At 47.0% G+C, this 23,779-nt stretch overlaps 1 protein-coding gene across 1 annotated transcript in view; it reads right to left on the bottom strand.

The window, feature by feature from the left end:
* Nucleotides 1-11,751, bottom strand: part of LOC131096328 (zinc finger protein 470-like) — a 177,206-nt gene extending 165,455 nt beyond the window's left edge. Inside the window, 1 exon segment of the mRNA XM_058044668.1 lies at nucleotides 11,193-11,751. Within this exon segment, the coding sequence (XP_057900651.1) occupies nucleotides 11,193-11,751 (559 nt within the window).
* Between the last annotated feature and the right edge of the window lie 12,028 nt (nucleotides 11,752-23,779).

Genomic DNA, 23,779 nt, shown 5'->3' with positions numbered 1-23,779 from the left:
TGTTTGCGTTGGAGCCTTTGTTTGTTTCGGCGTATGTTATGATTTTGTAGGATTAGGCATAAGGTGTATTATGATTTTGTAGGATTAGCATAAAATCATACTATTATTTTGTAGGGTTAGGCATAAGAGTAAATACCTTGTTATTTGTTTGGTGTGAGTATTTTATCTATAATTTTGGATACCGAAAATTCTTAAAGTCATCTGACCATTGAGTTCAAGATTTTTAGATGAATGTTTTTGTGTTAAAAAGTTAAAATACCCCAGTTTACTCCAATCTTAGTGTATAAAGTAATCTCCTATAGAACATCCCTCAGGGCAAAAATAAATTAGTAAAGAAAAGTCAAATGTGTTGACACTGAGAGAATAAAAACTCTGTGCTAAAACCAATGAGCTCTTCTGTAGGAGAAAAGCATAACCAGGAGGCAAGGCTGGGTGAGTCTACAGTCCGCCTAAAACCAGCCACTCCAATCACTGGGTGCAGCTCAGTAGTTGTAGAGTTTAGGGGAATGCCTCATACCAGACTCCTGGGAATGCTCTTACTGATCTTACTGGTTAACATCACGCTGGGAAGTCAGAAGAGCCCATGTGCTAAATCTTACTACCCCCTTTACAGAGGGGAGGAAACCAGATCTTTAATACGAGTACATACAAATTTAAACCTAAACTGTGCCAACCTCTCTCTGTTAGCAACCTGTCTAGGGGAAGGGAAGACTTACTGGATTTCACAAAATACAGTCACTTACCAGCAAGGACTGCCTGGTGAGTGTCCTACAGCAGATGCTTGGCTTTGCTTTGAACATAAGTCCAATCAAAAAGGCACAGCAGACTTAGAGAAAGAAGTAACAACATCAATAAATGAGAAAGAAGACCTAGAAACATCTCGTGGGAAAAACTTATTCATAGATTTAGTGGAAAAGATCAGTAAAGAGTTAAATGTAACTAATTGCTGGATCTGTGGAAATACACAAATGGCCAAAGTCTAGCCTTGGGAAGGGATCAGCTTAAGACCAATAGATATCTTAAAATGGACACAAACAAGACAAAAAGTACTAGCTATTGGACAAATAGGAACAGAATGGTGGGAATTAAAGTCTAAAATAATTGGAGAAGAGCAGTGTATATCAAGGAAAGAGAAATGTATAAAATGTATAAATTTATAAAACTCCAGTAGGAGAAATGTCCTGTAAGAGATATTTAGAAATAAAACATCCAGTAGCTCGGTAGGTCCCTAGAGAACCCAATAAATACTGGAAGTATTATTAATTATTTATATACTGGAAGTATTATTTATTATTTATATACTGGAAGGAGTATTTACTAAATTAGAAATAATAAAATTATTCATTTATTAAAATATTAGTTATTAAATAATAATAAGTAATATTACCTTATAAAACAATAATTATTTTAATAGTAAAAAAAATAATTATATATTATACATCACATATTAATAAAATATATCATTAATAAATAATATAATCTATTTTATAATTTATAGTATATCTATGAATTACATTATATTACTGTATATTATTTTAATATTATAATATATATTATTATAAGATTGAAATAATAATTAATAGTATAAAATTTAAATATATAATTATAAATAATGAATATAATATATATTATATGCTATATAATATTATATAGTGTAATATAATATAATAAATAATAAATAATAAATAATAAAAAATAAAAAATAAATAATAAATAATAAATAAATAATATATAATATATAATATTATATATATTATATATTATATAATATATAATAAATATTATATAATATATATTATATATTATATATAATGTATTATGTATTATATATTACATGTTATATATTATTTCTTATAAATTATTTATTATGTTAATATAATATATTATATATTAGATTATATAATATATAGAAATATAATAGTATATATTATATTTAAATTTATTATTTATATTATGTTCTTATTTTCTTTTTTCTTTTTTTTTTTTCTTTTAATAATAGATACTGAAAATCCATTTGGAAGAAAGAAACGGTGTGTCCCTACCGAGAAGGAAAAGGAATAAATCAAGGAATAAATCAAGGAATAAATCAAGGAATAAACCCATTCTGGGAAGTGAGAGAAATAGCCAAATACTGGGAATTTCCAATGACTCTCAGTGATGCTTCTTGGAAAGTTCCAGAAAACCTGGTTTGGATATGTGGGAATGTGGCTTACACTGAATTACCCGGGGAGTGGAGCAGCACTTGCACTATTGGAATTATTAAACCGTCATTTTCTTACTCCCAAAAGAGTCTGGATTGAACCAAGGGGTCCCAGTATCTGATGATTTGAACAAATCTAGCTGACCAAAAAGAAACTTAATTGAAATTGGAGGAACACAGACACGGAAAATCACATTATGGAACACCCAGGAAATAATTTGCACTTATGGACCGGCGACCCAGGCTCAAGATGGGTCCTGGGGACACCGGACCCCAATTTATACGGGGTTAAATCGGATTCTGAGATTACAAGCAGCACTCGAGATGGTATCGAACTGAGCCTCTCTAGCTTTAGACCACATAAATGACCAACTATCCCAGCCTAGAACTGTGGTGTATCAAATCAGACTAGCAGTAGATTATTTATTATTTCTGGAAAATTTAACTCCCCCAGTGCTGCTTAGAAATGGATGACTGCACTGAAGTCATTAGAAATATCTCAAAGGAAATCTGGAAGTTAACTTATGTTGGAACACAAGAGTGGACCCCTACATTTGATACCAGCTGGTGGGACAAATTCTGGTCATTAAAATACTGGTAGGGAAAAAAAACCTTTTTCATCTTATGGGAAATTGCTGGTTTGATCCTCCTACCTTGCATGCTCCCCTGTATAATCCGAGTTGTAACATCTGCTGTACAAGCAAGTGTAATGATAGCAAAAGAGCTTAATAAAAAAGAAGTAAAAGTAATCATGATAATGAATGATCAAGAACGTGAAGATGCCAAGCAAATTTACAACCAATATTAAAAATTGTACTTTCAAGAAGAAGTAATTGCTAAATGATGCAGGCTTGAGCCCAGTCAAACAATTAGAGGGGGAAATTGTAGAGAATCAATTGTTAAAGGAGTTAATATAAAGTTCCAAAGTTAATTATGGATTGTTTGTTGAATGTTTAATAGTTATGTCAAGTTCCAATGCTAGTTAAAGGATTTATAATTATGTAAATCTCCTCACTGTCAGGTGTTCCCCCCACTGCTCCTGTCAGCGTTCAGAAGCACATAATCACGAGAATGATTCTATGCAGGTGCTTTTATTGAAGAGCTCTGGGTGTCAGGGGTACAAACACAAATCTGTCTCCGACATGCATTCGGGACAAACATGCTTTTATATTCAATCCTTCTATAACTTTCATGTTAATGATTAAACTTATATTGTTCTATTGTCTACATAGATTTCAGCCAAGCATGGGCTCATCGTAACCCCCCCCTCAAACATCTAACATAGTTTCTCAGGATTCTTCTTATGATTATACAATAATTGTATTTAATTACTAAACAATCATCACATCTATCAATTATATCTTTTATCATATACTGCTTACGCAGGTGCAATTTCACATGATCTGGCAAACACAAATTCTAACATCTTCAGTCTATTTTAAACATTTTCCAGGGCCTCACTAAGTCTAGCTTCTTTCTAATTCCTCAGATTTTATGATTTTAAAACCTTTTACTGTCACTCCCACTCATCTAAGATGGCGAACCACCCGACACCATAAAGAAGAGGACTGTGTCACATAATAACCAAATACGAAAATGCCATAAGACCTAGCAGAAAAGAATGACCTAACAAAAACCCCTAGAACAACAAGCCACCATGCAAATGAAGAATTAAAATAACACCTCTAACCAAAGAAAACATAACCATGGTCAGAGCTATTTGCCTTCGTCACCCTAACCAGAACAGGCCAAGAGCAGCACAGGGACCATGGACCTGAAACCAGCAGTGCCTACCCAGAGACTCTTGAAAGGAGAGAAAACCCAGCCAAGCCAGGCCTTGCTCAGCATTGCAGTTCCCTGCTCAGAGCCTTGGGCTCCCTGCAATCCTGCCCTCAAGGATCTGCTCTCACCGGCCCTGGGCAGCCCTTGGCACTCCCTGCCCTCACTGGGGCCCAGCCATGCTCCAAGGCACTTGGAGTTTTGCTGCTGACTCCTTGAGCAGCTTCTCCATCCTTCTCTGCATGCCTGAGGCTCCTGGAGCCAGCCCCAAATCCAGCGTGGGGCTGATTAAAATACAGAAAGCCCTCAGGAGCTCTTTGTCTCCCTTCCATTGTCTTTGAGTCTACAGGGCTTGTGCAGTGATTGGAGTCAGTTTGGAGTTCTTTTCAGGAGGAAGATTCCAAAGTGCACATCATGATTTTTCTTTTCAGTCAACGGAATATTTTTTTTTGTTTTCATTTCAGAGAAGAAGGGACAGAAGCATTTCCCAGGTGATCTTGATGCTGAATGTCTCCTTAGGATGTCTGGGCAGGGAGAAGAATGAGTCCCTTGCAGGCTGACCCTGTTTGGACAAGCTGCTGCTCACCCCCAACCTCACTATGTCTGACATGGCCCACCGGGGACTGACATCTCAAAACACATAAAAAAATGAAAAGTATTTTTCCTTATAAAAAAAATTCAATTAATAAATAAAATTATAAACATAATATTCTAATTTATAATATTTTTATTATTTTTATTACAATAGTTTTATATTTTCCTTTAAAAATCTATACATTTTTTAGCAATAAAAAAATTGCCTCTCATGCTAAGAATTCCTTTCATTAATTAATTAATTTAATTAATTAAAAACACAATTTTTTCATTAATTAATTATTATTTCTTGGCGACTTATTTCTTCCTCTTTATGGCAATTAGTTATATTTGTCGTCTTTTTATCATCTTTTTTATCATCTTTTTCATCATCTTTTTCTCACACAGGGTCAAGGGGCAGCACTTTGGGTTCCCTGGAGACATTTCTGGGGCACATTTGGGGCAGTTTTGGGTCTGGAGAGGGAATTCAGAGAGAACTTGAGGGTCTGGAGGACACTTGGGGAAGCCGGGTGGGCACTTGGAGGGGCACTCAGGGATTCTGAGGGACAGTTCAGGGTCCGGGGCAGCACTTGGGGGTCCAGGGGGGCCCTTGGAGGTCAGGGAGGGGAATTTGGGGCCCTTCGGGGTCCGGGCGGGCCCTTGGGGGACTCTGACGGGGCTCGCTGGGGCGCGGGGGCGGATGGGAGTTGAAGGCGCAGGTATCAAACGATTTAATAGGGCCGCGGAGCATCACGGGAGTTCGAAACGCAGCTGCAATGGCTCTCGGTGAGGCGCGGGGCATGATGGGAGATGAAGTCTCGGCTGGAATAGCACCAGAGTTGCGCCGCGGAGCATGATGGGAGCTGTAGTCCCGAAAGTGGCTCGATCACGATGTTTGGGGGTCCGGGACGGCTGTTAGGGGACACTTTTGCGTTCGAGCCCCGACTTGAAACCCTCACGGGAACTTAAAAAATTCGGGAGTCCTTGCGGGGAGCCCGGGGAGCTCTAACCGTGCTCTTTACGGCGCGGGTCACGGCAGGAGTTTTAGGCTCGGGACTGTTCTGAGGGGCTCTGGGGCCGTAGGGGATGAGAGGAGATAAATTTCCACAAGTGGCTGTACCGAGCATCTGAGGGGTCAGGAGCACTCAGGGGGTCCGGGGCGCTTTCGGGGGCTCCCGAATGGGCGGTGAGGGGGCACTGAGGGATCGTGGAGGGTCTGGGGAACACTGATGGGACAGATGGGGGCGATCCTGGGGTACTCTGGAGCGCGGGGCATGACGGGCGTTGTAGTCCCGGCTCCAATGGGGCATAATGAGGCCGCGGGGTATGATGGGAGTTGTATGCAAGGAGAAAATATGGCGCCTTTTTAGGCACGGCCCCTAGGCCCAGATTCCTAGTGATGATTGGCTGAGAACGGTGATGGGTGGGAGCCTCGGCAAATGGGATGTGGTGGAGGCGGGAACAGCCAAATCACCCTCCTCCAGTCCTTCCAGGGACAGTCCAGTCCATTCCCAGTACAGACCAGTATAACCCCACTAAAGCCCATTTCATTCCAAGTAGAACCCAGTTCAACCCCAGTGTCCCTCCAATCCCTCCCAGTGCAGCCCTCTCCGTCCCAACACACCTGAGTTCATTCCCAGTTGTTCCCAGTTCCTCCCAACCTGATCCATATGATGCCCCAGTGTCCCCAGTTTTCTCCGCAATGCCCCCATTGTCCTCAGGTTGTCCCAGTCCTCCCCAGTGTCACTCCCAGTATTTCCCAGTGTCTCCCAGAGTGTTCACAGTGTTCCCAGTATGTCCCAGTCCTCCCCAGTGTTTCCAAGGACAGTTTCATTTCTCACGGTGGCCGTGGCAGCCAAATCCAAGCAGTGGGGTCAGTGCAGTGCCCATGGCCACAGCCCCTTGCAGGGCCCAGTGCAGCTTGGGCTGATGATCCACCCTCACAGCTGGCCCAGGGCAGCTCTGCAGTGCCTTTGGTGGCACCTGGGGCTGGCACACACCTGAGCAGTGTGTCTGTTTGCAGTGGGGAAACTCAGCAGTTTCAGATTGCTTCAAAAAACCCTAAAAAAGTGAAAACCCCTCTTAGGCTGGGTGCAGCCAGCTCTGCAAGCACAGCAGGGCCCAGGGGAGTGAGGACAGACAGGATGGGGCTGGGCAATGTGGAGCAAGGTTGTCCACACTGGGTCAGAGCTCCAGGCACAGCTTCTGTGAGCAGGCCACAGCTGCTGAGGAGAGACCCTGGATCAATATCAATCACAGAATGCTGCATTCACCTCTGCTCTAAAGAGAAATTTAATCGAAGACACCCTTAAAAATAGGAATGTATATTTTATTACTGCTCTTTGAAATCTTTCTGCATAACTGGACTAGGAAAACTTTAATGACCCTCTCGGGGCTTTGCTGTTGTTTACATCAGACTCAGTTTTTGAGAGTCAATAACACAAAGTTAAATTTAGTCTCCAAATTTTCTTGAAGTTTTAATGGCTCCCACAATGAGGGACACCACTGGGAAAGTGTCCCCAGGTTCCAGTTAGTGCAGAACACTGGAGGCAATGATGGCAGCTGGGGACAAGCAAGGCAAAGATATCTCTGGTGCTGAGCAAAGCTGGATGTGTTTGAGGAATGCCAAGGGCCAAGGCCTGAGCCCCAGCCCCTGGCCAGGCAGATCCTGTCCCTCCCTCCTTGCTCAGGGCTCTTCTCGGGATGGGCACTGGCATGTGGGGATGTGCAATGGCAAGGGCAGGAGCATGGGGCGGCCCCTGCCAGGCTGCTGAGCAGGGACAAGGAGGCAATGAGGCCCCAGCCCTGCAAGGGTCACTTGTCTCCTGCTCCTGCCTCAGGCCCAGGCCCAGCAGCCATGGCCAAAGTGCTGCCCAAGTTGGCTCTGGCAGGGCTTTCTTGCAGCTGCTGCCCATCCCTGTGCCCTGTGCAGCCCAGGCTGTCCCACGGTGTCCCTGCCCTGCGCCTCTGTCCCTGCAGGCTGTCGGCATCCCCCGGCTGCCCCACCTGGCTGGGCCCTTCCTTTGCTGCCAGCTCTGCCTCCTGCCTGCCCCTGCCTGCCCACACAAAGCCTTGGGCTGCTCCAGGTTCCTTCTGGGGCATGTGCTGCACCACAGCTCTACCCTGGCAGGGAAATTCCTTTCTCCTGGTGCCCACTCTGGTACTCCCCAGCTGTCTTTGGTGCTATTAGGTCTTCTTCAGGCCAATTCCCACTATGAAGAAAAGCTCCAGTCTCTCTGAAACCACCCTTCCATCCCTCCCAGGTTTTACCTGTTCTGTCCTCAGTCTCCACACCACTGAGCCCAGAGCCTGCAGACTATACCTTCTGCTTATGTGATGAGGCCTCCAAACCCCATCTTGGGAGATTTTTGGTCCCCTCTAAGGTCTGTGAAAATGGAAAAATCGTGGTCAAAGTTATTTTCTCCCAAATCTTGCAGTGACAGAACAAGAGTCAATATCTTTAAACTGAATGAGGTTGGATTTACATTTATTAGAAGGAAGAATATTTTACAATGATGACAGTGGCACAAAACTGCAAGTGTTTTTGAGATTCCAATTCCCCATCCCAGGAATCATCCAAGAGCAGGAACTTTGTGCAGCCTGACCCAGTGAAACCCTCCCCTCCCCAGTGACAGAATTTCTGTAGTGTGTGTTCTCTGATGTGCTGGGTGCCCTCACAAGGCTTCTGGCCAGAATGTCTGCTGAGGGCAGCCAGGCTGCTGCTGGGGCAGTGACCTCACAGCCATCACCATGGCAGCCCTGTCCCCTGGGCCTGGCTCTGCCCTTTCCTCTGTCCCTGCCTTGTCTCTGCTGGCATAAAGAGTTTTGTCATTCATATCTTGTCCCCAAGGTGCTGGGGCCAATAGCTTCCCAGTCAGGCTCCTGGGGCAGAAGTGGCTTTTCAGAGCCCAGTCAGGAATGAGCCCTGAGGCAGCAGCTCTGCAGTGGTGGCCACCAGGCTGGGCTGCCAAGGGAGGCTTCTGGCCATGGTCTGCAAGCAGCTGCTGCTGCCAAGGTGCCTTTGGTGCCTCAGGCTCTCCCTGGCACAGCTCCCAGCACGGCACTCTGCCATTGTGCCCGAGCCCTTCCCTGTGCTGGGGCTGGCCTGGGGCTTTTCCTGCAGCGGGACCTGCCCTGCTGATGGCACAGGAAAGGCAGTTCCTGCTGGAGCAGGAGGCTCTGCCTGCAATGGGCTCCAACAACTCCAGCAAGGCCCTGTTTGCAAAGCCCCCAGTAAGCAATGAAGGAGGGAATTCACACTGCTTTGGGGGTGAATAATGCTGAAACCGGCCTGACTCCTCCATCTCAAAGTTCAACATCCTCAGAGGGAGCTGAAGCTGTGGAAGAGCTGGAAAAATCCCCAGAGAAAGGAACAACCAAGTGACACCACTGAGAGCTTGTGCAGCGCTGCTGAGCTGGCCAAGTCTGGGCACATCTGACTGACAGGGCAGCACCTCAGATGAGAAAAGCCCCGTCCCAAATTTTAATGGCAGCATCTCCTGACATTTCCCTTCTTGAGGGGTGTGGGGATTCCTCCCAGTGGTGGGGACACCCTGAAGGTCACTGCTGCAGGCTGAGCCAAAGGGAATTGCCCATGGTCATTGGTCTGGGGGAGTGACATAAATCTCTGCTTAATTACAGATTTTCCTTAATACAGTTGCTTTGAAATAATTTCCTAGTGCTCTGTATAATATATTTTACGTCTCTTGCATCCTGGCATGAATATTTCTGATTAAGGCAATTTTGTCTAATCATTACCATAATAGAGAAAATATATTTATATAAATATATCTGCCCATGACAAGAACCCTGTGAGTGTCTGGGACATCCTGGCTCTTTGGCAGCCTGGGGACTCCTGGGATGTCACTGTGGAGCCCCTGTGAGTGCCTGTGACAGATTGGTGCCTTTGCAGCACAAGGTCCCCTGGGATGCCACCATGGAATGGCTGTGACTGCCTCTGACCACAGGGCTCTTTACCATCCCCAGAAAGCCCTGGGAGGTCTCCATGGAGCCCCTGTCTGTGCCTGTGACATTCCGGCTCTGGAACAGCCTGGAGACTCTTGGAAAGTCCCCAAGGAACCCCTCTGAGGGCCTGTGACAAATCTGATCCTAAGCAGGAAACGATCACCAGCCCCCTGTTGCTATGGTCAGTTTCCATGGCAACCATCCCCAGCCCCCTGTTGCTATGGTCAGTTTCCATGGACACCATCCCCAGCCCCCTGTTGCTATGGTCAGTTTCCATGGCAACCATCACCAGACCCCTGTTGCTATGGGATGTTTCCGTGGCAACCATCACCAGCCCCCTGTTGCTATGGTCAGTTTCCATGGCAACCATCACCAGACCCCTGTTGCTATGGTCAGTTTCCATGGCAACCATCACCAGACCCCTGTTACTATGGGATGTTTCCGTGGCAACCATCACCAGCCCCCTGTTGCTATGCGCAGTTTCCATGGCAACCATCACCAGCCCTCTGTTGCTATGTTCAGTTTCCATGGCAACCATCACCAGCCCCCTGTTGCTATGATCAGTCCCTTGGCAACTCCACAGAGGCCCCATGCCAGGGGTGGTTGCCATGGACACCAGCTCAGGCCTGCAGCCAGAGCCCGTTGCCATGGCAACCATTGGCAGCCCCATCCCCAGGCTCATGGGATCCCAGAACCACAGAATTGGCTGAGCTGGGAGGGACCCATCAGGATCCTCCAGTCCAACTGCTGGCCCTGCACAGGACCCCCCAACAATGCCAGCCTGGGCCTGGCAGCGCTGTCCAAACACTGCTGCAGCTCAGAGAGCCCTGGAGCTGGGACCCTTCCCTGGGGAGCCTGGGCAGGGCCCCAGCAGCCTCTGGGCAAAAACCTTTTCCTGACATCCAACCTGAGCCTGCCCTGACTCAGCTGCAGCCGTTCCCTCCACTCCTGTCCCTGGGTCCCAGAGGGAAGAGGTTCCCACAGCCCCAGCCAGGGACCCGCTCCCAAGGCTGTTGCCATGGCCACCAGGGCTGGGACCAGCTGGGATGCTCGGTTTCCAGGGCCTGGGGTTCAGGAATGGGATTCCCCAATTTCCTGGCCCTGCTAAAACCGCGCTGCCCTCACTGCCCTCCCGACTCCCATGGAAAGCACAAAAGGCAAAGATCCCAGGCTGGGATAAGAACAATTTATTAGGAACAGGAACAAGTTAAGGGACAAACAGAACTGAAACAATATTGATTACAGAAGGGATAAATGAAACAGTTTCCTGGGAAAACTAAAACACAACTCACTGGGTCTTCCTGGCCACAATTTCCCCTGTTTGGAAAGAACACCCTTCTTCTCAGGGAGAGAGAGAGAGAGTGTCCCTGTTCTGCACCTGGAAATTCTCTGAGGTGGGAGTGAATGTAATAACACAGCCATGGCAAGACCCTCATGTTTTTCAATGCCACATCATGACACTGGTAGGGGCAGGGAAAGGGACTGGTGTCTTCCCAGCATGGATCATGGGGAACATGGATCACCAGGGTTCTTCCCAATGTGGGTTCTCCCATGGGGGATGAAGCTGGAGTGGTGGATGAAGCTGTTCCTGCATTTGTGGCATTTGCAGGGATCCCTTACTGGTGGCTCCGTTGGTGACTGGTCAAGTGAGAGCTGGTGGTGAAGCTCTTCCCACACTGGGGACACTCGTAGGGCCTCTCCCCTGTGTGGATGCGTCGGTGGATGATGAGGGTGAAGTTGTGCTTGAAGCCCTTTCCGCACTCAGGGCAGTGGAAGGGCCTCTCATCTGTGTGAATCCGCTGGTGCTGGAGGAGATTGGAGCTGGTCTGAAACCTCTTCCCACATGTGGCGCACTGGTAGGGCCTCTCCCCAGTGTGGATGCGCCGGTGCTTGATGAGGTCGGAGTTGTGCTTGAAGCCCTTCCCACACTCAGGGCAGAGGAAGGGCCTCTCCTCAGTGTGAATCCGCTGGTGCTGGAGGAGACTGGAGCTGCTCTGAAACCTCTTCTGACACTGGGGACACTCGTAGGGCTTCTCCCCAGTGTGGATGCGTTGGTGGGTCACAAGGTTGGATCTGTAGCTGAAGCCCTTCCCACACTCCCCACACTTGTAGGGCCATTCCGTGGTGTGGATCCTCTGGTGCCTGATCAGGTGGGAGCTCCACCTAAAGCTCTTCCCACACTGCAAGCACTTGTGGGGCTTCTCCCCATCACGAAGCTGCTCATGAACCAACATCTCTGAGCTCTGCCTAAAGCTCTGTCCCCCTTCCTAGCTCTGGGTGGTTCTTTCTTCCTCAGAGAATCCTGGGCTGGGTTTGGAGCCCCTCCTCCTGTGGGATCTCTGTGGCATTTCCTCCATGTTGGATTCCTCTGCACTAGAGTCGCTCAAAACGGCCTCTTTCACAAGGTTCTGATGTGGAGATTTTTCCTCCCTGGTCTCCATCCTCAGCTCCTTACCTGGGGAAGGAAGGAGAAAGAGAGAATGGGATTTGCCTCCGTGCCAGAGGGAAAGGGAAGGAGATCCCCCCAGTGCATCACTGGCAGGATGGCATTGGCACCAGGGTTGTCCTGCAGCCGGGGGCTGTGCTGGGCTGGGAGATGGAGCAGGAGAGAGGGTGAAAGGAGCACTGACTTCCTCCTCACCTGCCTGGGTGTCCCAGGGCATCTTCCTCTTCCTCGCAGCTTTCTCCTCCATCAGGTGAAGGTTTGGGAATGGGAAATTTTGTTTTGGGAGGAAAACAAGGGATGAGCACATTGAGTTTTGTACTGGTTTGACGGCAAACATGAAGGCAAGTCTAAGTCAGAATTACAATTTAATGAGAAAATTAGGACCAAGGCAATGATACAGAAACACTGCCTTAAACTGACAGAGTCAGGATTCCAACCTGACACCCTGTTGGTCAAGGTGGTGGTAGCAGTCCCATTAAATGGTGGGTGCAGTCCTGTTGGAGTGATGAACGTGATTCTGTCAAAGCAGTGATCCTGTTGAAGGGTCTGGTCTTCCTCTGAAGGTCCAGTGGTTGTTACGGAGCTCTTGTCCTCTGGGAATCCAGTAGGCAAGCTGCTCCTGGCGTTGCAAGGCTCAGCTTATATCCAGATAGGAATGCTTGGATCCTCCCCCTGGGGGGAGCATCTCACAATGGGATGATGGAATTTTATCAGTCCTGCAGTGACACTCAATGGCCCATTCACAGAAGATATCTCCCCTGGAGGGCGTTATCAGGGGTGAGTCATGGAAGAGATAAAGAGCACTGTCTCGCCTGTTTATAGCAGTTGATGAAGATGGTGATTGAAAACATGCATTTGGTTACATCTTACATTGCACCCTGAAACAGTGGGGTAATCCCTGCTCAGGGAGTGAACACCACCCCTCTTACCCGAACTGGCTCAGGTGTAAAACCCCTACCATGGGATGGCAACACACACACAGGGGACAATGTCACACTTGCCCTGCTCCAGGGGAGGTCTCTGTCCCTGTCACTCCCTCTCTCTCCCTCCCTTTTCTCTTTTTTCGATCTCTCTCTCTACCTCACATTTACTGTTTAATAAAATCTACTTTGGATTTGGTCTCGTTAGCACCTTATTTGGGGCAGAGGCGTCTCTCTACCATTTTCTTAACCATATTGCAACAATATTTTGGCACAGTGAGTTCAGGCACTGTTCTTTGACCCCAAGTGCCTTTGAGTACAGCATGGTTCCCTCCACTGAGGAGGTTGTGGTTCTTTCTGAAAGAACTCTGGGAAACATGGACACAGCTTCCTTTGAGAGACTCATGGGAGAACTGATGAGGAAAATGGCCATTGTGGGTGGCCAGTGTAAAGTAAATGTTTTGTTGTCCTTCCGGAACAGTTTGTTAAAATCACTGGGGGAAAGGGAGCAAATGTTACCAGAGAGACTGACAAGGTTCATTCACACTGCGGTGAGGAACACAAGGCTGCTGAAAGTCCTATAAGATGCCCAGCCCAAGTTGCTGCATTCCCAAATAACTCCGGCCAGGGGTCTCCGGGAGGATTTTTTTTTTGAGAGTGTTCAGAGCTGGCAGATCTCTTCAGTCCCGGATATCTCCGGGCTCCCTAAGAGGAGCTTTTTCAGGGGCAGAGGACCTGTGATCACCCCTCGGGAAGGTCCCGGTTGTTCCAAATAGGGATGGCCTGTTACCGATGGGGTGGGACATTGATTTTGGGGATCCCCGTGAGAGCCGGGGCTGTGGAACGGGGGACACCCGGGGTGGGGAGTGGAGAAGGGGCGATACTGGAGCTGGGGGACCCCCAACAGCCTGGAGATGAGGCGGGGACAGGACCCCCTGACCCTGAGAGGGGTGTCCTGGGGTGACTTCATGATGCTCGTACTCCATCGGTCTGTTTAGCCCAGAAATGAGTTCTGCACCTTTAAGGCTGGTTCTGAGAGTGAAGGGGAGGAGGAAGAAGCTGCAGTTTGTTTTCAGAAACTGCACTCACTCCTCTACATTCCATCTGCTGAATGGAGAGACAGCAGGACAGAGCTCTCCTTTGCTTTTAGTTAGTTTTTAGGTCTCTGAGGCAGAGAAGTTCCCTGGACTGTGGGTTTTCTTTTTCTTTGGAGCTGTTTAAATCTGCTCTTGACTGAACACCCAGAGAGCACTGACAGCATGCACCTTTGGCCCACCTGGCCGGGCCTGGGCTGTGGCATTTCCAGTGCTGGAGGGGCTGATAACAGACTGATAAGAGACTGATAAGAGGCTGAGTGAGCCCAGCTACAGACCATGGAGACTTTATGAGTTTCTCATCTCTTCTGGAGTAGCAGGAGGTACTATTGCTTAATATTGTTCAATTTTTTTGCTGGTGAATGCTTTGCCTGTTAAATAAAGGGTTTTTTTAACTATTCTCCGAGAATTTTCCCAAACTGGCCGAGGGTTGGGCTGCTGAATCTGCATTGTAGAGGAAACTCCTTTTGGAGATTTTCAACCAATTTTGCCCTAAACCAGGACAGGGTGGTGGAAAGAAGGGGGAACCCCAAGTGGCTGGATTGAGGGGAGGCTGGAGAGGGGGACCCTGGGACTCCAAAAACTCCCAAAATCCAAAAGCAGGACCCTGGAGAGGGGGGATCCCCAGCAGCCCTGAGATGGGGGACCACCAGAACCCGAGAGGGATGAAACTGGACATGGGACACTCCTGGTAGCCTTTTTTTATTCACTTTTGATTTTGGGACATCAGGTGACTTCTAGAGATTGACTTGGGCAAGAGGAATCCCAGACTGAAGGCATTCACACCTTGTTTTTCCCAAACCAGGTTTTTCCCCAGACTATCTCATAGAGACATCCCCCCTGTCTCACTCTGGGTGAGCTCAGTCCCAAACTTGACCCAGATCCTGGTCTCAATCTCATTCCACATTTAGACATCCTCACAGTTCTGTATTTTATCTCATCCCAGTCTCAGACTTGTCTAGGCCCAGACCCAGTCCCAATCCCAGCCTTAAAGCCAATCCCACTTTTAGCCTTAACCCCAATCCCAGCTCTAATCCAAATCTCAGCTCCAACTCCAACCCAAGCCCCAGTTGCAGCCCCTTCCTAAATCCTCAGCCCCAAACCAAATCCCAGCTTCCGCCCTTCTGGGGCTTTGGGGTGTCTCTGTCCCTCTGACCCCAATGATGTTTGGGTGCAGTCACATGAGGGCTGAGAGGGACAGAGACCCCCCAGCCTCCCCAGGTGTGAGAAGGTCGGAGAGCCCCCTCAGCCCCGAGCACCCTCAGCGGTGAGAGGGACACAGAGCCCCTGGTCCCCAGCCCTGCACAGGCATTTCCTGAGGCCAGAGGGTTAGAGATCCCCTGAGCATCCCTCAGGATGAGGGGTGAGACAGAGTAAAGATCCATTCTGAATTAGGTGAAGTGTCTAAGAAAGGTGAAAAGTCTGTGAGGCCAAAGCTGAAGGAAAAACTTGCATGCCGAGACAGCAAGGAGATAGAGAAAGAAAAACAGAAAAGACCACAAGGTCGATTTGCCCCCGACCTAGATATTCCTTTGATAAAGAAGAACTGGTGCTAAATGTCACGTGGAATATGTATGAACTTATTGTGAAACTGTGTGCATATGCATTTGGAAGGGGGATAAAAGAAGACCCGAGGTCTTTGGAGGTACGCATGCCTTGTTGGGGGACTTGCGTCCGGCGCGTCGTAATAAAAGCATGCCGGGCTTTCCAACTTTTATAAAGTTGTGAGGTTTCTTCTTTTCTCCGCAAAACCTTATGGCAAGCCAGGCAAGGAGTTCTCTGTCCCCGCAGGGGCAGGGGGGATAGACGGACCTCCAAGGCGCGCCCTGGGATTTTTTTTCCTGGTGGGGCTCTGCTCATCTCAACTTGCCACCTGCGAGGACAGACAAGGACCTGCTGGCCTGCGGAGGAAGATACGGTGTGTACTGAGGGGCCCCTGGGGGAGGGAAAGGAGAGCAAGGGAGTAAACCACCCAGAGACGTCTGGGTTCAGCTGATAGAGCAGCTGTATTAGAGATGGGGTTCATCGTTCTGATACAGCGGAACCGCTAGAGGCTCTGGGGGTGAGCTGGGTGAACCCGTGTATGTGTGTTGGGGGTTCATAGTTCTGATAGAGCAGAACTGCTGAGAACGTGTGTGTTTTGTTTGTGTGTGTGTGTGTGATGTCCAGACACTGTGTCGCTGTATGGTCAATGCATTGTGTGGCCAGTGCACTGTGTTTTTAATCGTGCAAGTGTTTAAGTGTATGGCATATAAAAGAGAGTAGATCAAAAGGGCCCTACAGTGCGGGGGGGAGGTGAGTACTTCCCGTGTTTGAAGCAGCCGAGTGAGGCCTGAGGCGCCGGCTGCAGCAGGCTCTGGGGGCAGGGAGAGAAGTGCCCCACGGAGAAGCGAGTGGAGGAACGACAGTGATGGTATTTATTGTGTTTAAATGTAGTGATTTGTGTAGATTTGGTACATTTTAACCGTGAGTATGGGCTCAGAGAGTTCCTTTGCCTTGGATGTTTAGACTTGATCTCTAGACTGTGTGCTGTTATTCTGATTGTGTCCAGGAAAAATTGATGTGAGTAAATGCCGAATTATGGTATGCTGTGTTGTGTTGAGAAAAGCGAGCACTTTGAGAAATATGCCCTTTCCCAGTGATTTTGTGTGGTGATTTTCTTCCGCTGAATTGCGGTAATTTGATTCTCAGATTGTATAGTAGTGTTTGTGGAGATTTTAAGATTTTGTTGCAACAAGAGCAGCATTTTACACAGGAGAACTATAGTACGGTGATTTATGCTTAACTACAATAAAGCAAGTTAAAGGAATTCTGAGAATTCTCCCCCTTACAGCAATACAAGCCTTGGCTCTAGTGAATTTGAGATAAAGGAAGGGGGGGTGCATGTGTCTGTGAGCATATCAGAGTTTTGGCTTTTTGCAAAGCAGTAAAACAAGTGTAATTAGACACAGTGCTTAATTAGATTGTGCAAGAAGAGAACTAGAAAAGACTGATATTTTGTAAAACAGAGTTTATATAGAAGAGATGAATGAGATGAACTAGTTAATGAGACTTATGAGACTTATGAGACTTCAGCTGGTACTGCAGTAAGTCTGGACTGGAAACAATCTGCTGTAGGGATTTAAAGTTCTCTGTAACAAACAGAATAGCCTGCCTTTGTGGGCAATTTCGGGGAGCCTTTCGTGCATCAAGAGGCTAGCATGCTGTGTGAGGTGACAGTGGCTGTCCCCTGGGCACAGGGACAGCTCTGGCTGCCCTGTCTCCCCAGGGAACACGGGAATGGCCTGTGGGCAAAAGGTGGATGTGCAGTTATTATTGCAGTGCGGTGTTTATGAGAAACACTGATATTGCTGTTTTGCTGTTCTAATAAGTGTCAGGGCACATGTAAATTAGAGGTTTCTGGTCAAGCGGATTCAGAACCTAAGGTCTTAGAGCTTGTGTGTAAGAATCACATCTGATACCTGCCACCTGGAGCTGTGTGTGTGTAGGAGGAAAATTGAGAAACTACTGTGAAGGTCTGTAAAAAGGTTTGAGTGGAAGCGAGATAGGGCAAGGAGAAATAAATAATGAGAGCTGACCAGAGCAAACCAGACAGGTTCCTAAATTAGCCCCTTTTGGGAGGGGCTCACTGGGTAGAGGTTGCCAGTAAGAGCAGCTCAGAAAATAAAAATATTTATAATACTTCATTGCTGTTAGTACTCTTTTAAAAAAGGAAGATAAATGGGAAAGAGGTTTTGTATGCTGAAATGTCTTTTTGTTTTAAGAAATCACCCAGAATGGCAAAGAGACTGTAAGATCAGACCGCCCTCTGGTCTTGGCCCTTGAAAAGGAAAACAAGGCAAAGAGAAAGCAAATCAAACATGTTGTTCAGCATGCAGCATAAGATAGCAACATAAGAAATCACGCAAAGATTATCATGCTGAAATGCAAAGCAATCACAGTTCGCAAAATGAGTACATATGATTTGCTAAAGTCTCCTCCCAAGGTAAGGGAGGAAGGGTAAAGATGACCTCCACAAAAGGGAAGAATTTTTGTCGACACAAGGGTCATATATTCAGTTTTAATAAAGCTTTAGTACCTTTGGAGAATGTTAATGTTGTAGTGTGGGGAATGAACAACTGGCCAGTCTGAGAAGGCATACTTGTGCAAACCTTTAAAGTAACATGTGTACTATGTGTACCTAAAAGCTTTTGTACAATTCGCTCAATTTGCTAAACATTCTCAAATGAGAAAGGTTACTCTGGAGGCAAATGATATAAAGATGTTAGGCTTAACATTAACAGACACTGAAATTAAGAAAGACATTAGTAAGGAGATATTAGAATAAGTAAACAAGTGTTTTCAAGGGTATGGGCCTCTGCTGTACCAGGGAGAGTGAAAGATGCTCCCCCATGAGCATCAAGTTTAAGGAAAGAACACAACTAGTGAGAACTGAGTAGTACCCTCAAAAGGAAAATAAGGAAGGAATCAGCCCAATAACTGATAGTTCTGGAATAAGGGCTGTCAATAAGATAACACAGAATTTATACCCTGTGGTAGCAAATCCATATACCTCACTAACTTGTTTAACACCTGAGCTAACCTGGTTCACTGTTTTAGGCCTAAGAGATGCCTTCTTTTGCCTCCCTATCCACGAAGCCAGCCAGAAAATTTTTGCATTCAAACTCAAGGTCACATGGTCCATGTGCCTGAAGGCTTCAAGATTCCCCACTCCGATTGGAGAACAGCTTGCAAAGACCCAGAGTCCCAGGAAGTTCCACAAGAGGAAAGGAGGCTGTTGCAGTACGTGGACGATCTTCTAGTAGCCACTCGGATGAGGGAAGCAAGAGAAGCCTGGACGGTAAGCCTTTTAAATTTCCTAGAACTCCAAGGATGCAGAGTCTCAAAGAAAAAGGCACGGGTAGTGAAACAGAAGGTAATCTGCCTGGGGTAAGAAGTGAGTGCGGAGCAGCAGACTTTAAGGCAGGGAAGCCATATGCCAAACCCTGAAACCCCGGACAATGAAAGAACTCCGAACCCTCTTAGGCATGGTAGGGTAGTGCCAGCTGTGGGTTTATAATTATGGACTGCTCGCCAGACCCCTCTATGCTCTTATTGCCAATGGAAACAGAGATCTCCAGTGGACAAAAGATGCCACATGGGCCTTTCGCCAGCTAGAGAGAGTGCCCTCATGTCAGCTCCATCTTTGAAACTTCCAGATGTAAGTAAACCATTCTTTCTATTTTTCCACGCAAGGAATTGCCCAGGGAATATTGGCTCAGGAATTGGGCCCATACTGAAGGGCAGTTGCTTACTTCTCTAAGCAGCTAGATGCAACAGCCAAAGGATGGCCAGGTTGCCTCAGAGCTGTAGCAGCAGTTGTGCTGAATATTCAAGAGGCACGCAAGTTTACCCTGGGACAAAAATGACTGTGCTAGTGTCCCACACAGTGTCTGCGGCTCTGGAAGTAAAGGGTGGCCACTGGCTCTCACCACAGAGGTTTCTGAAATGCCAGGCCATCATGGTAGAGCAAGACGATGTAGAGATAGTGGTGACTTATATTGTCAACTCAGCTACTTTTCTCAGTGGAATCAAGGAGAAGCAGTACACCATAGTTGCCTAGAGACCACCAAAGCTACCTACTCCAGCCGCCCAGACTTAAGGGACACTCCTCCAGACGATGCAGAGACCTGGTTCACTGACAGGAGAGCGACATTGCAAAGTTCACGGTGACTACCTGCAGAGCGGTAATCGAGTCTGGACCCTTACCAACAGGTACCTCTGCGCAGAAGGCTGAGATAATTGCCCTGACCCGTGCCCTGGAAAGGGCAAAAGGGAAGAGAATAACCATCTACACAGACTCAAGGTATGCATTAGGAGTCTACATGCACATGGAAGGAGAGGGGACTGCTGATGTCACAGGGAAAGAAGAGACAATCCAGCTGCTGGAAGCAGTTCAGCTACCTGAAAAGGCATATTAAGGGCATATTAAGGCACACCAGAGAGTGAGCTTAAAATTGGAGGAAAGAAATGAGCTGGCGGATGGAGAGGCAAAGAAAGCAGCAAAGGGTGAGGTACAGATTTTCCTCGAAGGTAAGCCATAATACAATAATACTAATCAAAAGAGACGTACAACTGCAAGGGGTGGGCTACCATTGAAAGAGAGCTAGTAATCCCTTCCCATTTTCGTGGTTACTAGTAAAAGAAGGGCACTAGAAAACACACTAGGGCCTAACTACTTAGGCATGTTTTTATAGAGTGTGGCTCCTTTTTCGAAATTTCCAAGGCTGCGAGTGATACAGAGTGCATTGAAATGAAGTGTTGACTTTGAAGCAGTAATTTCCACGGGCTTTCTAGAACACACATCTGATTGAAACAATCGTTGTATAGTTGTCAGGAATTTATATGCCACTATCACTCAGGTGAGCCGACAGTGTGATCCTTGCCTCCAGACTAACCCCAAAATACCCCCCGGCCAAAACTCGGTCAGACTGAGAGAGGCCATGGGCCCGTACAGCAGTGGCAAATTAACTTTTCAGAACTCCCAAGGAAAGGGGGGTATCAGTATTTACTGGTATTGATAGATACATTTTCAGGGTGGCCAGAAACATTCCCCACCAGAACTGTCAAAGCTCAAGAAGTGACCAGATTATTTTTATAAGGAATAATACCACGCTTCAGAGTTCCAGCCACGATATCCTCAGATAAAGAATCACATTTCATTTCCAAAATAGTGCAACAGATTAGTAGCCATCTGGGCATAGATCAGGAACTTCACACCCCATACCACCCCCAATCAAGCGGCCAGGTGGAGAGAATGAATCATTTGATTAGGCAGCAAATCATAAGACTGGGGCAAGAAGTTAATCTACCCTAGCCCAAGCTCTTCCACTAGCAATATTGCAAATTCAAACTAAATCTTGAGCTAAAGGAATGCTGAGTCCTTTTGGAATGCCTTATAGAAGACCATATAGAACACAAAAGGAATGTCCAGAATGTCCACCTACATGGTGGCATTAAGCAAACAGCTCAGAGTAATTGAGAAACATGTTGCTGGAACTCGGAGCAGGGAGTTAGATAGCCTGGGGATGATGTATATGTTAAGTCTCTTACAGAGAAGACTTCGGAACCACAGTGGGAGAGACCACTGCGAGTACTTCTCACCACCTTCACTGCAATCAAAATCAAGGAGCAGGATGCCTGGATCCATCACTCTCGCATGAAGAAGGCCCAGAAACCCCTTGAGGAGTGACGCCAGGAGACAATGAACTGAGATTAAAACTTACTCGGGCAAAATGAGTACATTGCGGTCGGGAGTAGCTCATATTTTAGTTTGTAGAATTGTTTTGTGTGTAATCATAACTGAAGTTTTAGAACTTGAGAATACCTCTATTCAAAGTAATGCTGAATGGCCTTGGTCCCTGGCATTTAATCAGTATACTGGATCCATAGGAAAACCTTCTGAGATAAAAGATTTAAACATATCTACTATAGTAATCCACGAGAATCAGGTATGAGGAGCAAGAATGGCAGGAACAGGAACTGTGGACACTTCAAGGAATCAGAGGAGAAGAAATCAAAGTAGGGTTCCAGGTCATCAATAAGATAGCTTATGAGAGACCAGATGTAATTAGTGTCTGAACCTCCCCTGGTGTATATGAACACCAGAAGTCTGTGATAACCTAAGTGAATCAGACTGTTGGTGTAATTTCACCATGATACAGCCTGTAGAAGTGACCTGCCTTTGAGCTCGAATTACTATCGACTTTCATTTGAATTCAAAGTGGACACTGCACTTTTTACCACGGCAGGGCCTTATACACCCCATACTAGTTCAGACTCTCAATGGCTGGTAAAGGGTGCTGAACTGCAGGTGGTGAATTAACCCAAGCAAGGAGGGTGATTTTCTTTATTTATAGCTATCCCTTTTCCTACTGAGATCTGGATCAGTGACTGTCCCAGTCTGAGGCAGTTGGATTCTGCTTAAAAGAGGTAGAGAGAGACTCCCCCCCTCAGAGCTCAGCAGCAGGCTGTAGGATTTTGAGCATCACTTTTGTGCTGAGTGTTTCAAGTAGCAGAAACCTGATCCCAGTTTCTTCTGAGGCACTGCAATGAATTTAGGCTCTTCTCTCAGACTTCCCATTCATTATTTACTTGAGGCTTGGACCTGAAGCTAGGGGCAAGGTGGGTGAAGTTTTGTAGACCAGGAGAGACATTCCTGCTTGCCACACATCTGGGAAACCAGGTGCTTTGGAGGGGGAAGGAGATTCCCTGAGGTCTCTACATTTCAGAACAAACATCTGCCTCAGATATGACCTAAACCTCTGTCAGATACACTTGTGAAGTGTGTCTGAATTTGCAGTGTGAGCCCAGCACATCCCTCTGGCAGGGAGGGATGATCATAAACAGATAGCAGTTCCTGTTCCCCATAACAAACATCTAACTGGCATATTAGGGACAAGATTAGGAGTTTTAAATGGAATTGATTCAGAAATACTGGTGAATAAACTGGCCACTGCAGCAGGTGGCCTAACAAAATTGAAGCAGCCTTTATAGTCATCTCTATTGGTATTAGGAACTAGCCAGTGACAGATTTCAAAAGTACTGCCAAAGTAAGGAAGTATGAAAAGGCCGGGGACCAAGACCACAAGTTGATAGTAGAAGCACTTAGTACAGTTCAAGATAATGTGTCTTTACCTTTCAGTTGTATACAAGCACAGTTATGGATACAAGCAACAGCAGCTCTGATCATATGGGAAAGGGCTGAACGTAATTTTCCAGCTGAAATTCAAGAAATTGTGTTGGATAATGCAATTGATTTTGAAAGGAACTTTCAATCCTGGCAGACTATGGTGAATTTCTGGCTGCCCCGTCTCCCGTGGGGGCCCCTCAGTACACACCGTATCTTCCTCCGCAGGCCAGCAGGTCCTTGTCTGTCCCCGCAGGTGGCAAGTTGAGACAAGTGGAGCCCCACCAGGAAAAAATCCTAGGGCGTGCCTTGGAGGTCCGTCTATCCCCCCTGCCCCTGCGGGGACAGAGAACTCCCTACCTGGCTTGCCATAATGTTTTGCGGAGAAAAGAAGAAACCTCACAACTTTATAAAAGTTGTAAAGCCCGGTATGTTTATTTACGACGCGCGCCAGACGCAAGTCCCCCAACAAGGCCTGCGTACCTCTGAAGACCTCGAGTCTTCTTTTATCCCCCTTCCAAATGCATATGCATACAGTTTCACAATAAGTTCATACATATTCATTCTGCGTGACATTTAGCACCAGTTCTTCTTTATCAAAGGAATTTCTAAGTCGGGGGCAAATCGACCTTGTGGTCTTTTCTGTTTTTCTTTCTCTGTCTCCTTGCTGTCTCGGCATGCGAGTTCTTCCTTCAGCTTTGGCCTCACAGACTTTTCATCTTTCTTAGACACTTCACCTAATTCAGAATGGATCTTTACTTTGTCTCACTGGGGGATACTGGGAGGGGACTGGGAGATACTGGGAGGGAACTAGGAGGGAACTGGGATAAACTGGGAGGGGATTGGGATGGACTGGGAGGGAACGGGGACAGACTGGAGAGATACTGGGAGGGACTGGGGGGAACTAGGAATGGATGAAGGGGGAACTGGAGGGACAAACTGGGAGGGACTGGGAGGGGATTGCGGGATACTGGGAGGAGATTATGACAAACTGGGAGGGACTGGGAGGGGACTGGCAGATACTGGTTTATACTGGGAGGGACTGGGAGGGACTGGGGATGCACTGGGAGGGAATTGAGGGATACTGGGAGGAGGGAATGGGACAGACTGGGACAAACTGGGGGATACTGGGAG

Source organism: Melospiza georgiana, unplaced genomic scaffold (genome assembly GCF_028018845.1).
Source record: "Melospiza georgiana isolate bMelGeo1 unplaced genomic scaffold, bMelGeo1.pri scaffold_29, whole genome shotgun sequence".
Lineage (NCBI taxonomy): Eukaryota > Metazoa > Chordata > Aves > Passeriformes > Passerellidae > Melospiza > Melospiza georgiana.
The sequence above is the reverse complement of the archived record's forward strand: the minus strand, read 5'-3'. Positions and strand labels throughout refer to the sequence as shown.